This window comes from Zootoca vivipara, chromosome 2 (genome assembly GCF_963506605.1).
Source record: "Zootoca vivipara chromosome 2, rZooViv1.1, whole genome shotgun sequence".
In the NCBI taxonomy this organism is placed as follows: Eukaryota; Metazoa; Chordata; class Lepidosauria; order Squamata; family Lacertidae; genus Zootoca; species Zootoca vivipara.
In genome coordinates, this window is record NC_083277.1 from 96,709,162 (window position 1) to 96,730,956 (window position 21,795).

A 21,795-nucleotide genomic window follows, 5' to 3' on the forward strand; every position below is an offset into this window, starting at 1 on the left:
TCACTTTCCTCTTTTCTAGGCTGAACATACCCTGATCCTTCAACCCTTCTTCATAAAGCTTGGTTTCCAGACCCTTGATCATCTTGGTTGTACATGTGAGTGTATTTGGTTTGATTCCAACCAAAGTTATTTATAAGGAAGCAATATGCTTTGGGATTTTGTCACTGTGTACCATTCATGATATTCGAAATATTGTAGGAGATAGTTATTTATGTGTCTTACAGTTTTGTTCGCGGGTGAGAAACCAAGGTGAGAAAGGGCAGTGTTTGTCCAAAACCCACCCTGGTGAAACTACTTGAGGGAGGACTTGAACTTTGGCACCCTGGTGTTTACAACCTGAGCCCACGTTGTTACTTATGCGAACTCTCAGCTCCTGTAACTGGAAGGAAGTCTGATTAGCTTGCCGAGGTAATAATGCCTTGCTATGCAATAGAGCCATATACCTCTGGTGGAATAATAGCTCTCTCTTAGCCTGGCACTCTGCCCAGGAGGAAGAACTGCTGATGAATACATTAAATCTCCCTGGCAAGCAGAGCTGGCCCTCCTGAAAAACCTGTTCACTGTTCTCCAGACATCACAGTCTTTCTCCAAGACATGCAACACCAATATGTCGAGGACAACATTCACCCCTGTGGATCAGCAGGAACAGGTAGGACTAGTAGGGTCTCAGCTTTAGCGTTCAGTGTTTCTGTCAGGGGGTGGCTTGGCCTGAAGGAAAGGAAGGGCTGCTATCTCAATCACATCCAGGGCAAAAGAGCTGAGGCGAATAAGAGTTTAGTAGGTTGCTCAGTGAATTGAAGGACTTAATTTGGACTTGAGTGTCCTCCTCCTCCATTTACTTCAACACCCCTAAATGCAGGCCTCTAGGGCCTTCAAGACTGATAAACTGCTTTATACAGACACCATATGGAGTCCCAGAAACTAAACACCTGAGAACAACAGGGCTTTTCTTCAGTGGGAAATCGCCAGAACTCAGTTCTGGCACCTCTCAGGTAAGTTCCGGAACTTCTCAGGTGGGCACCATTGCCATTCTAAGAGAAAGAGGGAGATGTTCATGGCGAGTTTAGACACCTCTTTTTCTAGATAAAACCCCCCAGGACTTAGCTGTTCTTACTCCACAGATTCTGCATTCCCTGTTTACTTATTGGAGAAGTTTATTTGTTTGTTTGTCCATTGCATTTTATCCTCCCTCCAAAGAAACTTGGGCAGTGTGCACAATTTCTGCTCCTAAATTCCCCGCTTCCAACCACTGACGAGTTTGGAATCCCAGATTGTTGTTATTTTCATTACCTCATTCTATCTCCCAAATGGAACGATGGGTTTCGAGTTCTCTCTGCATTTAAGTGCCTGGGTACCACTTCCTGGCTTTTTTTAAAAGTCAGGTAATAATCATACGCACCCCAGTCTGCATTCCCAACCACTGTGGTCCAAAATATATGTGTAACTGTGGACCAGACAACATTCTGTGGTATACCTGAAGGAACGTCTCCACCTTCATCGTTCTGCCCGGACACTGAGGTCCAGCGCTGAGGGCCTTCTGGCTTTTCCCTCACTGCGAAAAGCAAAGCTACAGGGAACCAGGCAGAGGGCCTTCTTTGTAGTGGCTCCCGCCCTGTGGAATGCCCTCCCATCAGAGGTCAAAGAGATAAACAACTACCTGACATTTAGAAAACATTTGAAGGCAGTTTAGGGAAGTTTTAAATCTGTGACATTTTATTGTATTTTAATCTTTGCTGGAAGCTGCCCAGAGTGGCTGGGGAGACCCAGCCAGATGGGCAAGGTACGAATAAATTATTATTATTATTAGACACGAGGCTTGTCTTTGCAAAGAAACATGTACCTCTACAACATGGGTAGGCAAACTAAGGCCCGGGGGCCGGATCTGACCCAATTGCCTTTTAAATCCGGCCTGCAGACAGTCCGGGAATCAGCGTGTATTTACATGAGTAGAATGTGTCCTTTTATTTAAAATGCATCTCTGGGTTATTTGTGGGACATAGGAATTCAGCCCCCCCCCCAAATATAGTCTCCCCCACCCCAAGGTCTGAGTGACAGTGGCCCGGCCCCCTGCTGAAAAAGTTTGGTGACCCCTGCTCTACAACAAGGATGGGAAACACCTGGCTCTGTGGAAGTTGTTGGTCTCCAACTCCTTTCAGCCTGATAGCGTGGCCCAACAGCACAGAGTCCCCGCTCCTGATTGGCAACGTTGCATACAAGACATGATATGAATGAATGAATGAATGATGATGCATATTATGTATTTCTGACATTTTTAATCTGCCCAGGATTGTTAGGTAAAGGATTATGCAGAAATCTCAAAATAAATTGATGTAGCAGGAGACCTAGGGTCCTGGAGGGTAGTGTTGGCAGAGCCAGCCAAAGATCTCCCTGTGGCAAAAGTTGCTGGTGCTCCCCATTCCCCATACAGAAGCCAATTGGGACTGGTAATTGTATCTTGCATCAACAGACAGTGATGGGACGGCATCCTCCAAAACACCTGAGAGGGGAGAGAAGGAGAACACACAAACACAGAGAGCTCTATCCTCCAGCACCTTGCTGCTGTTCCCTGCCTAATGGTAGGGCCAAGCCAGAGTGCTGGGATTTGTTGCTTGGTGGCAGCTTGCTTTATTATTTGATTTAGGAAAGGAAGGCAAAAATAAAATTTCCACCCCGATCTGGAAAGGTTTTTCCCCCTATCAGGCACTTCAAATGATCTGAAACCTTTTTTGTCCAGTATTACCGGTATGGCTTCCTCCCAATCACCTAAAAAAGTCTGTGCCTAAAAGGGAAATGGCTATTGACGTGATTCTCATCCAACTGTACTTTCCTTGTTTGGGCAGCCTGTCAGCTTCTTGAACTGCTCTAGCTGGAATATGGCCCTGTGCTACTTACTTTCAGATAGGAAGCCAAATCGAATTGGTTGTTGTTGTTGTTGTTGTGAGGAGGAGGAGGAGGAGGAGGAGGAGGAGGAGGAGGAGGAGGAGGAGGGAAAGCTTCTAGTTTTGATGGTTAGGATAATGTTCTCATCCCTGCCTACCTTATTGGAATTTTATTGGCATGTTTAATCACTGCTGCCTCTAGGCAAATGGATTGGTGGTGTTAACAGTCCATTGTGGCCTATAAGAGGACCGTATTGTTGTTGTGGTTATTTAGTTAGCACTAGATACGTGCTAGACACTTGGAAGGACACAGAAAGGACAGGGGAGGTGCACATGGGAATAATTCCAGCTCTAGATGTAAATTAACAAGGAGCAGATTATTAGCCATCAGGCTTTACTCCAGAATCCAGCAGACACCCACACTGTAAATGTTAAATAAATGTGTAGGTTAGACAACCATTTATTAAGGTGCCTGTGTGTGTGTGTGTGTGTGTGTGTGTGTGTGTGTGTGTTTGTTCACCCACTTCTTCAAGTGTGGAAAAGTTCCAATGGCAATACTTCTGGGTTTAGTTTCTTTTGGATACCTGGGATGCATTTATAATGTTTGTTGACAAATGTGCAAGCAGAGCGTAAGTGGAGGCAAAGCATGCATTTCAAACAAGACAGGAAATCCCCCTATATATGGGTAGCAGCTTGGGCAATCCTGCAGTTTCAGTTCACTCCAACCAGAGCACACACATGCTTTGAGAAAATGTCAACTGTTGTTTTACTGCCTTCTGGGCATCAGATGGAGGAGTGTCACCTTCTCCAAACTCATGTTGGTGCCTCATTCAAACACATGCAGAGATTCCTAGCCTACTAGGAAATGATCTCCTAACCATTAGTTCCTTTTCATGAAATAGCAACCGTCTATTCTGAATTATTAACCAGCGATCCTTTGTGAGCAGGCTGGGAAGAAGAATAAAGTCCAGCAGCAGGTTTTACACCATAAATAGATTTGCATTCTGGACTCAATGAACCAATGTGGCTGATTTTAATAAATTATTCTTTGAACCTCATAGGCATCTTTGGCATGTGGGTTCATGCTTTGCTTGTGACACACTGATAATCAGGACTTTCTGTGCTGCACACACAAAACAGCTCAAATTCTGTGCCCTGTGTAAATGATGCAAAATACAAAAAATAAAATAAAAAAATGCACACATAACGTTTGCATCAGGCATCCCCAAAGTGCGGCCCTCCAGATGTTTTGGCCTACAACTCCCATGATCCCTAGCTAACAGGACCAGTGGTCAGGGATGATGGGAATTGTAGTCCAAAACATCTGGAGGGCCGAAGTTTGGGGGTGCCTGGTTTGCATAGTACTTGTGTTTGCCATGGGGAGGAGCAAGCCAGTACGTGACACTGAAGAAATGCCCCTTCCTTTACCATTATATATTTTTTGCTTCCATAAGGTCTAGAAGCATTTTAAGAAAAAGGGAGACGGGGGGGGGAGATATATTATGCACCCAGAACTAAATTGTTGCTATACTTAGGTAAGAAAGTATAATGGACACATTTCAGGCAACAGTATGGATAATTGCTGTAATCTGTAGCATCTGTAGTATGTATGTATGTATGTATGTATGTATGTATGTATGTATGTATGTATTATTATTATTATTATTATTATTATTATTTTATTTTATTAGAATTTATATACTGCCCTATACCCAGAGGTCTCAGGGTGGATCATAGAACAAAATCAGAATATAAAACCACAAAATATATAATCAAAATAAAAACAACAACCCAATACCCCCCCCAAAAAAAAAACACCGCACATTTTAAATGGCATAGGATGTCAATCAAATCAACCAAAGGCTTAGTTAAAAAGGAAGATTTTTGCCTGGTGCCTAAAGGTGTATAATGAAGACAGGTGTATAGTGCATGTAGTGTTAGTTTGGATAAAAGCAGAGAAGATTATGGACTCGATGATCTCCAAGAATCCTTTTGGTCCTGCAGTATATTGTGCAATGCTGTTTTCTAGGCTGGGATTCGGCCTCTGCTGTGCCACACACTCAATTTGAAACAACAGCTGTGTAGCTTATGGAGAGCTTACCTACTGTGTATTTAGAGCTTCGAAAAATAAGTTTTTGATTTGTGCCCTTCGAAAACTACTAGCCCCTCTCGTCCTTCCAGGTTCCTATTATGGCGGAGGCAGGAGCAGATAACCCCATCCTGGTTGATCAAGAGCTCCGTGACATGGATGAGGACCTTTTGTGGGAGATGGTAGAGGGTCATCGCTACAGGATTGTTCGTGGTGTCACCCCCAGCCGGCTCACACCCTACCTGCGCCAGGCCAAGGTGCTTGGTCAACTTGATGAGGAAGAGGTGCTGCACAGCCCTCAGTTTACAAACAGCGCCATGAGAGTGGGTGAGCAGCCTTAGTGTGTCAATGTTGATGGGGCGCCATAAGGCACATCTACCTGTAATGGGGAAAGGGGATATGTTTATTTCTTGCTCCTCTCCCTCTAGAAGAAATGTAGAAGGGGAGGCGGGACAGCCCTGTTGAACCTTGATCTACACCACCCATAGCTGCCAAGTTATCCCTTTTTTTAAGGGATTTTCCATTATGCTGAATAGGCTTCCTCGCGAGAAAAGGGAAAACTTGGCAGCTATGACACCACCAAGTTGATACACCACCAAGTTGATAATCATTCATCCTCACCATAAGCAGATGAGGAAGGCCACCAACTTTAGGAGCAGACATAGCCTGTGTCCAAAGAATCTCACCATGGTAGTGTTACCACTGGAGGGAAGGCTAGCTGTTGATGCAAATATTTGGACTGCTAGGACATCATTTGTGGCTGGGGGAATAAATGAGATACTAAATGGGAAGGAGCTCCTCTCTGTCAGTCAAAGGAGGATGGGTGTTTCACAACCTGGTGCCCTCAATATGTTTTGGACAATAATGCTTATCAACCCCAGTTCGCACGAGGACACCAGATTGGGGAAGGCTGCCAAAGACAGATAGGCAAATTGTTCCACAAAGACCACAGGTAGGGTAAAATCATTCCCGCACAGACCAAGGTTGAAGGAAGGAAGCCAAAGCTGGGCCTGTCAAGACAACTGATTGCAGCCTATATTGCAAGACTTATGTCCTTAAAGACTGCTCTGTTGGCTTCTCTGTACTGTAGTTGCTATAGAAGGCCATTTAGCTGGCTAACAAAATTACTTACAGAGATATGGCACATCACATCACCTGCCATGTTCCTCTGACCCAGCAGGCAGGGTGGGTCTTAGGGAGTCTCATAGGAGAGGAACTCAATGGCTTTATTCTGCTGTTCTTTCTTATTCCCTTGTAGGTCACATGCTGGACCTCTTGAAATTCCGTGGGAAAAATGGAGCCCTTGCCTTTCTGGAAAGCCTGAAACTCCACAACCCAGATATTTATGTGCTCATCACTGGCTTGGAACCTTCCATAGACCACAATCATTTCAGTGGTGAGTTTTCTCAAACCCTGCACCCCACCTATTCATAGCTCACTTTCTTGGGAGTAGACAGTTGTGTTAAAAACAATCTTCAGCCCCTGAAGTGAGGCTGGCCCAATAGATTTTGGCACTTAAGGCAGATAATCAAAATGGTGTCTCTTACACACACACACACACACACACACACACACACACACACACAGGTAACTTGCCAACCTCCCCTTGCCAACTTCCTCACACAAACACCAGGTAGCAGAAATACAATAAACACCAGACTGCTGCCAGAATCTGGCCACCTGAGGTGGATACTGCCTCATGCTAGGCCTAGACCTGTCAAAGCCCTAACTGTTACCGTATTTCCCTTACTCTAGACCTGATTGAGAGTTCCCAACTGACAGAATGCTTGGCCAAGGCAGTGAGCAGCCTGCAGGAAGAACTGAGCCAGGAGAAGCGGCAGAAGGTGTCTTTGCTCCATCACTGCCGCAAGCTGAAGGAGAAGACCGCCCGGCTGGAAGCACAAGCTGAAAGCCTGAGCGGCATTGAGGCCGAATGTAACCGCATGAAGAGGGAGCTCAGTGCCCACTTCCATGAGGCCCTCAAGCTTAAAGATGAACTTTATGGCCTGTCTTTACGTTACAGCAGTGCCCTGCAGGAGAAGGACTTGGCCATCACCCGCTGTCAGAGCCTGCAGGAAGAGGTGTGGTAGGGTGTCGTGCTCAGCGTTGTGACATCGTTTTAAGAGTGACAGGCTGCTATCAGGAATGATGGATGAGCATTATGTGTTTCAAAGAAATTCCCAGAGTCTTTCGCTAGTCCTCTAAATGCAGTGTTTCAATGAATGTTTTGCCACAGCTCCAGAGTGCTTCCTGTCAGTAATCTGTAGCTATTTTTGTACATGCCTACTTTTACTGCTAGGTGTTTCGGAATGCAGGAATTGTTTGCTTGCCTGGAGGAATGCCTAGCTTGGCACCTTGCCTCCAGTGGAGGCAACAATTTATGCTGCAGCTTCAGAGGAAAGGCATAGCTCTTCCACCCCATGGACACCTCCTCCAATACAATTACCAGTAGACGATGACCCATTTGGATTGACTGGAAGTGACATAACATAAAATTCCATGGAAATGATGCAATCTGATTCCAGACCGAGAGAGATTGTTTGGTATCTGCTTGTTGGAAGAGAGTAGGGTTTCTTACAAGATGACTCCTGAAATGCCTGGTTTATTGGACCCATCAGCTGAAGAGTGTGCTATTGTAGATTGCATTGTGTGCCAGGAGAACCAATAGCCTATCATCAATTTCTTTATGGTTGTCCAGATTTTTCTCTTTCCTTCTGTGCTATGATTGACCTAAGTATGTATTTAGCTGAGCCTCTTGCAGAACGTGCATAGGTTTGGAGTGTGGAAAAAGACACCCCTCAGTAAGTGCTTACTGAGAGTTTTTTTTGGGGGGGGAGTAATAGTGTAACCCCACCCCTTAGTAGGGGTGGTCCTGTTCAGAGTTTCCACCAGCCAGTCAGTCATGCTGTATACTGTAAGCCAGGTGTGAGAAACCATTGGCCCTCCATAGGTTGCTGAACTGCAGCTTCCATAACATCTGGTCATTGGCCATGATTGCTTGATCTGATGGGAGCTGTAGATCAGCAGCATCTGGGGGGGGCAAAGGTCCCCCACCACACCAGGAATAAGCTGTATAGAGCTCAAGCAGGCCTTTCCTCACTCCCAGTTTTCCACCTTTCTTTCCCAGCTGCCTCTCAACATTCCATGGGCACTAAGCATGCTCAGTTTTCCATTGGCTGTTGGGGATGGGTATGTGCGTCCCCTTAGTTTTATTTGTTTTTGTTTTCAATTTGGAGTTTCCTTGAACGTGCCGGTGCCACCATCTTGTTTCTCAGTGGGCCTGTTTGGGCTCCAGTTCTGTTGGCACTCCCCAGCTGAATCCACTGTTAGAGGGACTTGGAAGTCTAGCTGCATTCTTAAAACCAGACTCTCAGGTCCTGTGTTTCAGAGTGAGCATCCAAACCTGGCCTGGTGTTTCATGTTGATACCACTCGTCTCGCTCGCTCACAACTGCTTTTTCTCCTTCTCCTCTGTGTTCCCATCAATGGTAGCTGTACCTGATGAAGCAGGAATTGCAGCGAGCCCGGGTGTCATCATATTGTGAATGGGAGAGGTCCCCAAGGCCAGCTGGGGACCCACAGCCACAGGCCGATGAGCTTCTGACACTGAGAGAGGAGAATGAGCGTCTCAAGTCAATGGTGGAGCTGGGGACCTTCAGCGTGGTAAAAGACTATTTCCAGGAATACTTTCATACAGGTTTTACTTGTGCTGTGGAACCCCAATTATTTCCACAGTCCTTTTCCTTCCCCCAGAGAATCCAGGGAACTGTAGTTCTGTGACGAGAGATGGGGATTTCTTAACAGAATTCTTAGTTTCACAAAACAACCATTTCTATGATACTTCAGCAGCATACTGGTGTTCTGGTGTAAGAACCAATGTAGATTTGCAATGTAGATATGCCCTTAATGTGTTTGCCCTAAAGACAAGCTTCTTACAAACTTATATAGGCACCTGCACAGTTGTTTCCTCACATTTCAGCAAAACTGTTTGTCTTGCACAAACCCCCTCCAACTGCATAACGTTCCTTTACTGGCTGCAGGAGGCTTAGCCTTTGAGGAGGCAGATTGTCACAGATCCAACCGCCACTTATGGGTTTCCATGCCCATGCACCCCAACCTGGGCAAGGGTGTGGTGGCAGGGTAAGGGGAGCAGAAATGTGCCTCTGATGAGCCTCTCTCATTTGCCCAGGTGCAGAAGGATATCCTGGAGCAGAACCTTGATGATGCTCTGGATGGAAAGCAGGAGCTGCTGAATCGCATCCACTCGCTGAGGGAGCAGGCGGCGCTTGCTGAGAATCAGCGGAAGCAGGTGAGAGGGGGCTGCACAACCCATGCTTGCCTTTAGGCAAGGTGGAAAGCAGAGGAATCAAGTCTCTTTCCAACTCAGGTCAGGAGGACAATTCATGTCCATAGCATGAGGTTACAAAACCCCAGCCCAAATTGTTTGTTTACATTTGTATCCCATGCTTCCTCCCCTAGGGGAGCACAGGGCAGCTAAGGATACAAAGCAATACCAAAAATAAATAAACCATAGAACATTTAAAATATCAAACAGCATCTGATTAAAACTGCGGGAGCCCAATACCTTTAGGACAGAGTCTCACAACAAAGGCTGCTCTAAATATATTTCGAAGTTGCACCTGAACGCTGTCAAGCTGGGTTACATTACCAGCATAAAGTAGGTGTCAAGAGGACCTGGGATAGCTCAGTTGGTACAGCATGAGACTCTTAATCTCAGGGTTGTGGGTTTGAGCCCCACGTTGGTCACAAAGATTCCTGCCATTTCAGGGGTTTGGGCTAGCTGCTAGATGACCCTTGTGGTCCTTTCCAACCCTACAATTATGTTCTGTGCCTTAAGGTGGTGGCAAAGAGTGTCATGTGCTTGTTAATATCTTTCTAACATTTTTTGTCACCATTCAGTGCTGGGAAGAAAAGGAGCACACTCTGATCCAGTGCCAGAGGATGAAGGTGGACTGTGAGATCTACAAGGACAAAATCAGTGCCCTCCAGGCACAAGTGGCTGATCTGCAGAAGGAGAGAGATCAGGTAACACCTAAAGGTCTGACCACAGGAAAGAGAGGAGTTTTTTTCAGGGCAGGCGCCAGGGAGGTTACCAAAGTAAGGGAAGTGGTGGATTGTCCAATTAGAAGGGATCTTTACCATTCTAGAATGTTGCAGCAGTTAAGGAAATGTCCAATCAAATGTTCCAAGCCATATAATGGACGACATTACCTGTTACTAGCTGCAAGGTTTTAATGGGCAGCTAGAATCCAGCCCAATAGTTAAAAAGGATAGCAGCAATTGTAACATGGCTTGTTGTCCAAACAGAGAATTGGCTGCATTATTAATTCTGTTTGCGGAATCTCTTCCCCCTGCCCTCCCCACATAGCTGTGTTACTCAAGTCAGAGGTCCTGCATGCAATCAACCCTGCATTAGCAGAAAGTGGCCAAATAAGTAGGTTTGGCCTTACTTTTATATTTTGCAGTCCCAAGACAACTCAGGCAGCATCTTGGCTTTTCTGTTGGTACTGCGGAGTACTCCTTGTGCTTCCTCTGGTATGTTCCGCCCCTATTTAGGGTTGATTCTCAAGCCCCCAGAGCAAATGGCTCACTGGAACCTTTTAAGCTGTTGTGAGAATAGTTTTGATCTCCTGCACTTGTCCCTGTAACTGTTGCTGCCGACAGCTTATTTCCGCCTGTCTCCCAAAGCCCTTGCCGATGGTGTGTTTCTGTCCCCCCCCCCCGACCAGGCCTACAGCGCAAGGGACGCTGCTCAGTTGGAAATTTCTCAGAGCCTCCTGGAGAAAGATTCACTCCGCCGCAAAGTCTTTGAGCTCACTGATGAGATCTGTGAACTCAGGAAGCAGACAGGCCTACGTGGCTCAGCACTCGCGGTGAGTTTTGGGATGACGGTAACCAAGAGCCCCCTCCCATTACACCTCTCCCACTTCCTCGTCTATCTCCTCCTCCCAGTTCGCCCAAACCTCCCCTCACAGCACTCACTCCCCCACCCCTCACAGCTCACCCTCACCTCCAACCCCTTTGAAAGGAAAGCATTTCAGAAAGTGGCTTACCAAACTGCTCTCTGAAGTGCCTCCCATCCTGCTTTTAAGTAGCTCACTAGGGCCACTGGCCACCTCCACTGCTTGCTTGCTTGCTTGTCTGCTGTCACACTGGAGTTACCATAGCCACCTACTGACAGCCATGCAAACTGCAGCATGACAACAGAACGACAATTTTATTATATGGGGGGGATAAACATTAAAATTACTTGTTAGCAGGCAACATACTCATATTCCCCAGCACACAGCATGGAAATGACTGGGGTAGGAGAAAAATGGCAGCCCCTTATCATCTATATGGCGTTGTTCCCTCCAGTATTTTCTGCACTGCAGGCAGTTCTTTGCTGCATGTTTTATGAGCCATTTCTCTCTCTCCATTTCCTCTAAGCAGGTGCAGTGGGATGGGCCTGCCAGCTCTCTGACCAAGGAACCTTGTCCAAAGAGGAAGCAGCGTCTTGTGCGCATGAATGCCGTCTGCCCCCAGGGTGACAGCCAGGACAGCTTCTTGAGCATGTCTGAGGTGTACAGCTCACCCCTCCCCAAACCCATCACACTTTCTCCAACTGCAAGGCAGTGGGGGGTTGGGGTTGGGGGAGCAGCCACAGGATACTATCCTCAGGGTGTGGGGTCTCACTTGTCTTGCAGGCCTCCACTCTTTAGGGCACAGAACTCCTGGGGGAAAGACCTGAATGGGGAAATTGGAGTTCCCCTGTGTCTGAGTGGCCTGACCAACCTCTTTTCTTTCGCAGTCTTGGTCAGATTTAAGCAACAGGTCAAATCAAGAGCTGCTTGGGAGCATCCGCTCATGCTGCCCAATCCCACCATGTAAGCATTCCCTACAGAGGAGAGCCATGCAAGAAAGTTCTTTTTCCAGAAGGTGAGTACAGACCATGCTCTGCTGTATACTGCTGGTTCCCAGCTAGGCCTATGTGGGCATGTGTGCTTATGAAAAAAGAAGGAGGAGAGAGAGATAATCCTGATTTTGATAGACAGGTGCATTTTGCAAAGTGGGCAAATGAATATCGATTTATAGAAATATGTTTAATAGATTTATAGATATATGTTTAATAGATAAATATTTATAGAAATACCGAGTTATAGAAATTCTAGAAATAGAATTTATCACAGATACTTCCCCCCCCAACAAAATAAAAAAATTCCTTCCAGTAGCACCTTAGAGACCAACTAAGTTTGTCATTAGTATGAGCTTAGTTGGTCTCCAAGGTGCTACTGGAAGGATTTTTTTTATTTTGTTTCGACTACGGCAGACCAACACGGCTCCCTATCTATAACTAGAGCTTTTTTCCCAGTCATCCAGATTTTAGCAGAATTTGGAAAGGGGCTTAAGAGCAATTAGGTGGATATGGAGATGTGATTATTATCTCCCACCACCACTGGAAGTCTTTATACGCCTTGATCTTATACTTTCCATATGTTTTCTTCACAGCCATGAAGGGTAGAAACTTGCACCCTTAAGTCTTCATATACCACCAGATTCTGTGCAAACTGACAGCCGTGCAAACTGCAGCATGACAATTTTATTATGTAGTGTGTGGGGGAGTTAAAATGATGTGCTAACAGGCTCCATTGGACATGTGTGAATCTGTTCTAGGCTCAACTAAACAATATATAAGGAGGGAGTATTTTAAGATTGCTCATCACACACACACACACCATCCTGAATATAACCTCGCAACCGCCATGACACCCTGGATTGATCTATCTTTTCAGTTCACGCTCTGTTATTTTCATCTTATTTATGTCTCCTCTTGCAGCAGTTCCCTGGAGTTTCTGGAGGAGGATTTCCTTTCAGCTTCTGAAGAGAAAGTAGAAGACCCCCCTTTTGAGTATGAGATGGTGGAAAAAGATGGTAAGGGATCAAACCTAGGTTGGTGTGTCCCTGGCTAAGGGGAGGAGACGACTCTTCCCATTAAGTTGTTGTATTTATAATTACCTCATTAAAGGTAAAGGTAAAGGGACCCCTGACCATTAGGTCCAGTCGTGACCGACTCTGGGGTTGCGCGCTCATCTCGCGTTATTGGCCGAGGGAGCCGGCGTACAGCTTCCAGGTCATGTGGCCAGCATGATAAAGCCGCTTCTGGTGAACCAGGGCAGCACATGGAAACGCTGTTTACCTTCCTGCTGTAGCGGGACCTATTTATCTACTTGCACTTTGACATGCTTTCAAACTGCTAGGTTGGCAGGAAATTACCTCATTAGCTCTGGGCAAATTGTAGCAGCTTCACTTAAAATAGACTATCTCCAAATGGTCCACAATCTAAGTGGGCCCTTCAGTTGGGATAGGGCAAAACAATCATATCAATAGTAGGAGACTTGTTAACAAAGTGTTAATTTTAAGTACAATACTAGGACTCCAGAGTCAGATCTGTATTGAAAAGAAAAAGCAGGGACTGTAGATCATACAATTCCAGAATTTGCTTCCTTGGTGAAGTCTGATTACCTGTTTTTTGGGGGTGGAGAACTTCAGATCTGCAGAGCCAAATGTGACCCTTTAGGGATCTCTTGAGCCCATGTGACTTTCCCAGGCCACACCCCTCATCTACCAGGCACCCCATATCCAGCAAAGCAAAGGAGACACAATGAGTAAATTCTGAAGGTTAACAGTCAAGCATTTTGTGCAGCAATAATAGATCCTGCCTCTTGTTGCAGAACTTACTGCCCCATTCTGATTGGTTGTTGTGCAGCTTTGCTAACTTAACATGGGTGCCTGGTTAGAGACAAATAAAGCGGCCACTTAGTTCTCACCTATTCAAACATTTTTTTCATTCCAGATGGCAACTCTTTGTGGCTTCACCTGGACCCCTGCATCTCAGAGAGGTAAATGTCAAGTTCCCAACCGCAGAAAGTTTGGGTCGTAAGTATCCACAGACTCAAGGCCTAAGTCAATGAGGATTGCCTCAACAATTGAGGCACCCATGTCCTGGGCAAAAGACAAAAGGGCTGTGCTGACAAGAAGGAAAAAATGAGTTTGTTACCCAAGGAATCTATCTGAAGGCAACTTGCAGGGGTGAGGAAAGAGGAGCACACAGGCCAAGAAGCAGGGTGGTGACAAGGGGCAACAGAAATGAGAAACAGGTGTCAGGTTTAAGCAAGAATAGAACATTTGAGTAGCAAGTAGTAGGTAGGCAAGCTAACATTCTTGTATAGGCAAATAACTGTGGGCTTCCCAGGAAGTAATTGGTATGGGTCATAGGAGCTAACTCCTAGGGGCCAAGGGGTCTTCGCCCCCCAATAAAATATTTGAGCCCCACCCCCAAGTTGCTAGACATTGCTATATAAATAGTGTGTGCGTGCACTGCATCATGTGATCAATTATGTGGGGCGGGGCTTATCTGCCCCCCAATATTTTGTTCAAGATGGCACCCCTGGTACAGGTCATCTAGGATTAGTTGCCTACCATGATGTGTGTGTGTGTGTGTGTGTGTGTGTGTGTGTGTGTGCATGCACACATTTTTTCTCAGAGGTAAGGTTTTAAGACCTGTTATTTCTGACAGTGGCCCATTTTGCATGTAATGCTATGAAGCTCAGTTGAACCTGTGATGGGATGAGCCAAGGGGAAGGAAAGGGGAGATATGCACATCTGGGAGGAGACAGAAGCCCCCATGCCCACTCTGTCCTCATGGCTCCATTCTCCTCTCCCCAGTGTGCCTATGCGCCGGAGGCTTGCGCAGCGTTTCCCAAGCCGCATTACAACCATTGCCTTCCAAGCCAACACTTTGATGGAACAGATCAGCATCATTGGGGGGAACCAGACGGGCATCTTCATTCATCAAGTCACACCTGGCTCTGCAGCTGATGAGATGTCTTTGTCGCCGGGCCATCAGATTGTGCTGGTAAGACGTGCACATCTCCGCACTCCATAGCATCATCGAAGACTCCGTGGTTATGCCTAAGGAGCCTATCTTTCTCTTTCCCATGGAGATAACCTATTTCCTTTGGACGCTTTACTCCTCCTCCTAGCTACATCCCTGTCCCCATGTAGAACCCAGGGAACTGCCACCTGACAATGATTTGGTGCTGGAGGAAGGAAACAAAATGGAAAACACCAAAGCCACTCCAAGTGTAGAGTAATGACCACTGCGCTCACAACATTATGCTGTGGATAGAATAGAAAATGTTCTAAAACATAATATTTTATTTTCTTCCTAATTGTGCTGTTTTAAATGTGTTTCTATATATGACCTTCCTTTGCAATGTCTTATTTTGAAATCTTTTAAGGTATTTTAGTTTCCTGCTAATTATGTTTCTTTGGATGTTTGTTTTGTATTTGGTCTTCTTCCGTAATGTTTTATTTTGGAATGTTCTATTTGATGTTTTAACGTAGGTTGCAAACTGCTCTGATGTGTTTGTTGTTGTTAAAAACACAAAGCGGTATAGAAATGAAATTAAACAACAATAGAATCTTTACTCCCCAGCAATTCACGTTGAAGAGTAGCGAGTGCCGGGAAGCTCCTATTGCCTTGTAGTAAAAGTACTTGCTGGGTGGGGCAATCTATATCTGAATCATGAAAAAGAAATTATGAGATGGTTGAGCAAGAGGCATGGCTTCTGGAAGGCTCAGCAACTAAGCCTAAGCACCCCAAGGAGACAGTCATTGGGCGCAGAGATGACTGCTCAGAGTAGGACATGTGCAGGTGTCTCCTGCTGGGCTACTTTCAGAGGGATGCAACTCCCTCAACTACTTGGGAAGACACTGCCTCAAGTCAAGGATAATAACAAGCTAAAAACTTGACAGGAAATTGCTCCAGAACAGTGAACCACCCTAATGCAAGTCATATTGCTCAGCTTCTTCTGCCTTCATTGGAGATTCAGCACTCGTTTCCCCTTGCCAGACTTGTTGTTGTTGTTTAGTCGTTTAGTCGTGTCCGACTCTTCGTGACCCCATGGACCATAGCACGCCAGGCACTCCTGTCTTGCACTGCCTCCCGCAGTTTGGTCAAACTCATGTTCATAGCTTCGAGAACACTGTCCAACCATCTCATCCTCTGTCGTCCCCTTCTCCTAGTGCCCTCAATCTTTCCCAACATCAAGGTCTTTTCCAAGGATTCTTCTCTTCTCATGAGGTGGCCAAAGTACTGGAGCCTCAGCTTCACGATCTGTCCTTCCAGGGAGCACTCAGGGCTGATTTCCTTAAGAATGGATAGGTTTGATCTTCTTGCAGTCCATGGGACTCTCAAGAGTCTCCTCCAGCACCATAATTCAAAAGCGTCAATTCTTCGGCGATCAGCCTTCTTTATGGTCCAGCTCTCACTTCCATACATCACTACTGGGAAAACCATAGCTTTAACTATACGGACCTTTGTCGGCAAGGTGATGTCTCTGCTTTTTAAGATGCTGTCTAGGTTTGTCATTGCTTTTCTCCCAAGAAGCAGGCGTCTTTTAATTTCGTGACTGCTGTCACCATCTGCAGTGATCAAGGAGCCCAAGAAAGTAAAATCTCTCACTGCCTCCATTTCTTCCCCTTCTATTTGCCAGGAGGTGATGGGACCAGTGGCCATAGACCTTGCCAGACTACTTAGGCACTTTTTACCAAAGGTGTCATTGTAACATGAGCATGGCGAAGGATTCTCCTGTGTTGTGGCTTCACTGGGCTGCAACCGATTGCCATCATGTGTTTGTCTGCCTCTTGAAACCCTCCTTCAAAGCACTCCCCTTGATTTTATTTTTGAGCTAGTCTTCTTCGAATTTGTAGGTGGATTACGGAGTCATGGAACCAGGTTTCAAGGCTGTCCTGGAGGATGCAACACTTGAGGAGGCTCTTTGGGTCCTGGAAAGGGTCAATGGCTTCTGCTGCCTGTCCGTGCGGCTCAACATGGAGGGTAAGGGTCGCCTGATGGGAAAGGGGAAGTTGCTACGAGCAATCAGTGATATGGATATTGCTTGCGGTCCCACCATCAAGTAAGGTGAACAGTGGATACCACTAAGGGTGGCATACTAGGAGACAGGCAGACCTGCTTCATGGGTAGAATCCATTGGGAAGTTCCCCTGCACAAACCCAGTTGAAATGATTGTACCGTGTTTCTCATATTATAAGACACGTCTTATATTTATTTTTTCCTCAAAAAAACACACTATGGCTTATTTTCAAGGGATGTCTTATTTTTTTCCTCCTCCTCCTGCCGCGGCTGGCATTGCTGCTGCTCCTATCACTATGTCTTATTTTCGGGGTATGGCTTATATTCCTTGAATGCTTAAAAATCCTGCTATGGCTTATTTTATGGGGATGCCTTAAAATATGAGAAACAGGGTAAGCTGTGCAAGAGCATTTCAAGGAGGAATGTGTTAGATAGACAACTTTCTGGCGGATTGCACCCCATGTTAAATAGTGTGAATGAGGAGGTGCTCTTTTAGATTTTCCACCTTGGGCATCAAAATGTTTTGGGACAACCCTGGGCATCTCCCTAGCCATGGGAAGAGTCAGGAAGCCATCATCATTCTCCCCATGCCCCTTGGGCTTCTCAACTCTTATCCTGCACTCCTGCTATTCCTACACAGCATTTCCAATACTCTCTAACCCATTAGGCTACAAGAAGCTGCTGAGTGACCTGAACTCCAAGCTGGTGACATCTGGAGACTCCTTCTACGTTCGGTCCAACCTCTGCCTTGAGAGGCAGGCACCTGGGGAACTTCTAGTAGGGTGCCATGACATTCTGCACATCACCGACACAGTGTGCCAGGGCCAAACGCAGTGGAGTGCCTGCCAGGTGAACCCCTACACCATGAAAGACATGGATGCTGGGACTATCCCCAACTACTGCCGGTGAGATTCATCATCTGAGGAGGCCTCCTTAGCACATCTGAGATGGTCCTCTCCACATGGCATGATGGCCAAGGAGGGGGGGACCACATCTACTCCTTTTTACCTAATGCATTCCTCTGTCCCCTTCCTTTCCACCCTAGGGCACAGCAGCAACTCATCACCCTGATCCAGGAAATGGCCCAGAAGAGCACCGTCACTCACAAGGTAATTGGGAGCAGCCTATGAAATAATTTGAGGGGGAAAATCTTAATATATTTTCCATATGGTTGCAGGCACAGCTCACTGGAACTGTCTTGTGCAGTCGTTTATGGACAATTCTGTGCAACCATTCTTACTGGTGCATCTCTGTAAACATCGGTGTCCTCTTCCTCCATCCCTTGCTTTGGAGTGACGATGTCTCGTCATTGAAATTAAATCTGCAAGCATTTGTTCAAATTGCGAACGGCAGTCACCGGCGATGAAACACGCAGCTCCAACAATGGGCGCGGGCCAGTGCCATTTCCCTTGTAAGCCTAGGGAGGTTGGCAGAGAGAAGGAAGCATATATCCCTAACAGCACTGATATGTGGAAGACATACTGAGTGAAAGTCATTTGGAATGAAGGTTTGACATTCCTTCCTGCCTTGCAGAATTCTGGGTTGCAGCCCAAACTGGTGCGCATCGTGAGCACAGACAACAAGAAGATCAATCCGCTCTGGTCATCAATGGACTGCAGCCTGTCGGACTCCAGCAAGCCACATAGTGAGTTCCGGCTAGTTTCTGTTTCTTAAAAAAAGATAATTGCCGGTACCCTTGTCCTTTAAGCAATGTGTTGTTCCAGAAGACAATTGTCTTGAGCAGGCATAGGAAAACTTGGCCCTCCAGATGTTTTGGGACTACAACTCCCATCATCCCTGACCACTGGTCGTTAGCTAGGGGTGATGGGAGTTGTAGTCCCAAAACGTATGGAGGGACGAGTTTGCCTATGCCTGGTCTTGATGTTGGTCTTCTGCAGAACAGCATCAATGGCTCATTTCTCTTCAGTGGGGATCTCTGTGTGTGGCTTTGAACGAGTGGCCTCCTCCAGACTTGGCTCTTCTTCCTCTTCCTCTAGTGAGCCGCCGAGTCAGCCTCCACACCAGGAGCTGTGTCAGCCTGATGCCGTACACTTTGGTCAGGCCCTGCAGGCCTGGCTGCCCACGCCCAGTTCTCCTGGTGCCCACGCTGTTGGGAAGGATCCTGGCTGACAAGTTGTGCCTGTCCAAGGCCTTTGAGAAATGTCCAGCAGGTACGTCCTTGGGATGGGCCCCGGCCCCATTGTTACATAAACTAGCTGGGCTCCCTTTGCTGGAACTGTGCAGGTTGGATAAGCCATGGGCCAAGGGAACAGCAACCTGCGGGACTTTGGCTTGGCTTCACTCAACAGAAGGGGCAAGTAAATGGAAGTGTCTTCCATTGAAGCAATGGAATTGAGGGTAGTGGAGGTTGTCTTCTGATGTCCATCTCCAGTTCTTGTCACAAGTACTGCCTCACCCCAAGACACACACCTTGACATCTTGACAAATGTGCCTTATGGTACATTTGCTCATTTTCTACTCTGCCCACCCCCGCACCCAGCAGTGTCACCAATAATTCCTGAGAGGCAAGGTCCAGTTTGGAAGCTTCTCCAGAACGGCACCAAGCTGTGTTGTCTTCTTGACTTGTTTCTTCCCTCTGCAGAACCCCAAGGTGAAACACAGAGCAGAGATGCGCTCCCCGAAAAAAGTGAGACGAGTAGCAACTTTTGTGTTCCCCATCAAGCTCTGGAGTGGCTGATGCAAAAGGTAATAGGGGTGCAGGGGGTCTGGGGATGTGGCCCAGGGGTGCAGATGCAAGTATCTCTTATGAGAGACTAGGGTTTGTCAACCCCCACCTCTTAAGAAACACACATGCACAGACTTGGAACTTAATTGCACCCTGAACTTGCTCCCCTCTAGAATGTGCATGGCTGGCTGGACCTGGGCCTGGAAAGTGTGAAGGAACTCCTGGCTATGGAAATCTACCCCATCATCATCTTGGTCACTATCAGTGAAAAGAATGGAAAGAAATTCAGGTAAGAGCCGAAGGGCCAAGGCCTCCTCAGCATAATCCTAAAGCCACAACAACCTTCCTTTCATGCCAGGATTTGAATTGCATAAAGTTGATGATGGACCCTTTAATGTATTTGGAGCGGCATTTATGGGTGTGGCAGAAAGTCATACCTATCACGTTGTGGCTTGGCTGTGAAAGGGGGTGCTTTTGAATTGAGTTTTTAAAAAGAAGCAAGCTGCCCAGAGGGGTTGTTGGGCTATAGGACAGTCTAGAAATCATTTAAGTAAATAATAATTACATAATCGAACCCCCTGCAAAAGTATTGGATGACAACTATGCCAATCACTGAAACTGGCAGGGGAGATAATTTCTTCTGCCACTTACTCACACCTCCCATGGTTTGGCAGCAAACTTTTTCAGCAGGGGGCCGGTCCACTGTCCCTCAGACCTTGTGGGGGGCCGGACTATATTTTGAAAAAATATATGAACGAATTCCTATGCCCTACAAATAACCCAGAGATGCATTTTAAATAAAAGGACACATTCTACTCATGTAAAACCATGCTGATTCCCGGACCGTCTGCGGGCTGGATTTAGAAGGCAATTTGGCTGCATCCGGCCCTCGGGCCTTAGTTTGGGGACCCTGGTTTGGAGGATAACATCCCATGAGAGTAAGGCCCCCACGTCTTAAGTTGTTGACCTCCAGCCCAACAAATGATCTGCATTTCAGGAAAGCCCTCCAGCGCCTCGGAGCAACCGAGGAGCAACTTTTGGAGACTGCCCGGAAAGAGGAGGCCCAGTTGGAGACGGTGCCCTGCCTCTATGGCACCATCGCCCCCGATGGCTGGAGTGACCATGACACTCTTGTCAGCTGTGTCCGCGTGGCCATTGCTGAAGAGCAGAAGAAGGTGGTATGGGTGGAACAAATGCCCCACTGAACCTTTTTGTCTCAGGGCCTTGGAAGGACTTGACAGTGCTGCAATTTATTCTGAACTAAGCTCAAGAGGGACTGGGGGGCATGTTTGTTCAAACTTTCTGAACACTCTTTTACACACACTCAAACACTTCCAAGCTTAATTGACCTTTTGCCTCCCAACCCTGACTGCACACCCCGCTATGCAGAGTCTTATGTTGACTAGGAAAGACAGCGCTTCTGTTCCACTGAAAATCAAGACACTGTTCAGCTGAGTTGAAAAAATTCAGACATGTTTCATTCTGTGGCTTGTCCCCAATGGGCTTGGTTCCCATTGTTCCCTACATTTCGCTTAAAATGTTGAAAAGAAGGTGCTTTGGGGCCGATCTGAAAGCGAGAGGGACCCCTTGATTTCAATGGGGCAAGTAGGCAAAGGATTTGACCCTTCAGATCTCAATAAATATGCCACTGTTAACACATGTACAAATGAAGAACGGTGGGATGTTGTATGATTTGCTATGCCCATGGCCTACATTTCCCTCCCCCAGAATATACGGGACCCTTGTGGTCTCTCTTTTAATGTACTGGGTATCCCAGATCTCTCTGTCCTTCTGTCAGCACCTGCTTCTCAAGCATCTTGCAACATTAATATACTACAGGTGTTTAATCCAGAGACTGTAGATACAATACTTGTAAACAACTGCATACTCATTCAAGCTGTCTCTTATCTGATTTACCTCCCACTCTCTGTTTTCAATTACTTCAACAGGTAAAGCAAATATATTTCTCCTGATTTTATTTCATTTTGTAAAACAGCAGAGTGCTAGGTAGCTCTGCTGCTTGCATTAAACTAAACTAAACTAAAATAACAATAATAATAATTTATTTATACCCCGCCCATCTGGACACTCTTATATATGTTTACTGCCTACCACTGCTACGGTGACCCCAACCCAAATCTCTGTGGGATTTTCCAGATTCTCAACTTGAAGAGATAAACAGCAAGTGTGGGAGAAACCAGAAG

The 21,795-nt window shown here is 46.4% G+C and overlaps 1 protein-coding gene across 3 annotated transcripts; it reads left to right on the forward strand.

Annotated features, from left to right (window-relative positions):
* The first annotated feature begins 507 nt into the window (after positions 1-507).
* On the forward strand, positions 508-21,773 carry CARD14 (caspase recruitment domain family member 14). Of its 3 annotated transcripts, none has more exons than XM_035104158.2 (21): positions 508-649; positions 5,061-5,295; positions 6,227-6,364; positions 6,724-7,049; positions 8,460-8,630; positions 9,157-9,276; positions 9,888-10,013; positions 10,718-10,861; positions 11,418-11,549; positions 11,779-11,906; positions 12,805-12,899; positions 13,822-13,867; positions 14,694-14,883; positions 16,743-16,869; positions 17,573-17,810; positions 17,951-18,014; positions 18,439-18,550; positions 18,903-19,076; positions 19,508-19,611; positions 19,765-19,880; positions 20,589-21,773. In XM_035104158.2, the coding sequence occupies exons 1-21, from the start codon at positions 608-610 to the stop codon at positions 20,794-20,796; spliced, it is 3,036 nt and encodes a 1,011-aa protein (XP_034960049.2). In that variant the 5' UTR covers positions 508-607; the 3' UTR covers positions 20,797-21,773. The 3 variants fall into 3 exon arrangements, with proteins under 3 accessions (XP_034960049.2, XP_034960050.2, XP_034960052.2); XM_035104159.2 differs by having other exon boundaries at positions 11,421-11,549; XM_035104161.2 differs by lacking the exon at positions 11,418-11,549.
* Positions 21,774-21,795: the final 22 nt, after the last annotated feature.

Bases quoted from the DNA above. Each gene is read 5' to 3' on its own strand.
- CARD14 (XM_035104158.2), top strand. From the start codon at position 608: ATGTCGAGGACAACATTCACCCCTGTGGATCAGCAGGAACAG. The intron at 11,907-12,804 runs GTGAGTACAGAC...CTCCTCTTGCAG, and splicing joins GAAAGTTCTTTTTCCAGAAG to CAGTTCCCTGGAGTTTCTGG. The intron at 17,811-17,950 runs GTGAGATTCATC...TTTCCACCCTAG, and splicing joins ACTATCCCCAACTACTGCCG to GGCACAGCAGCAACTCATCA.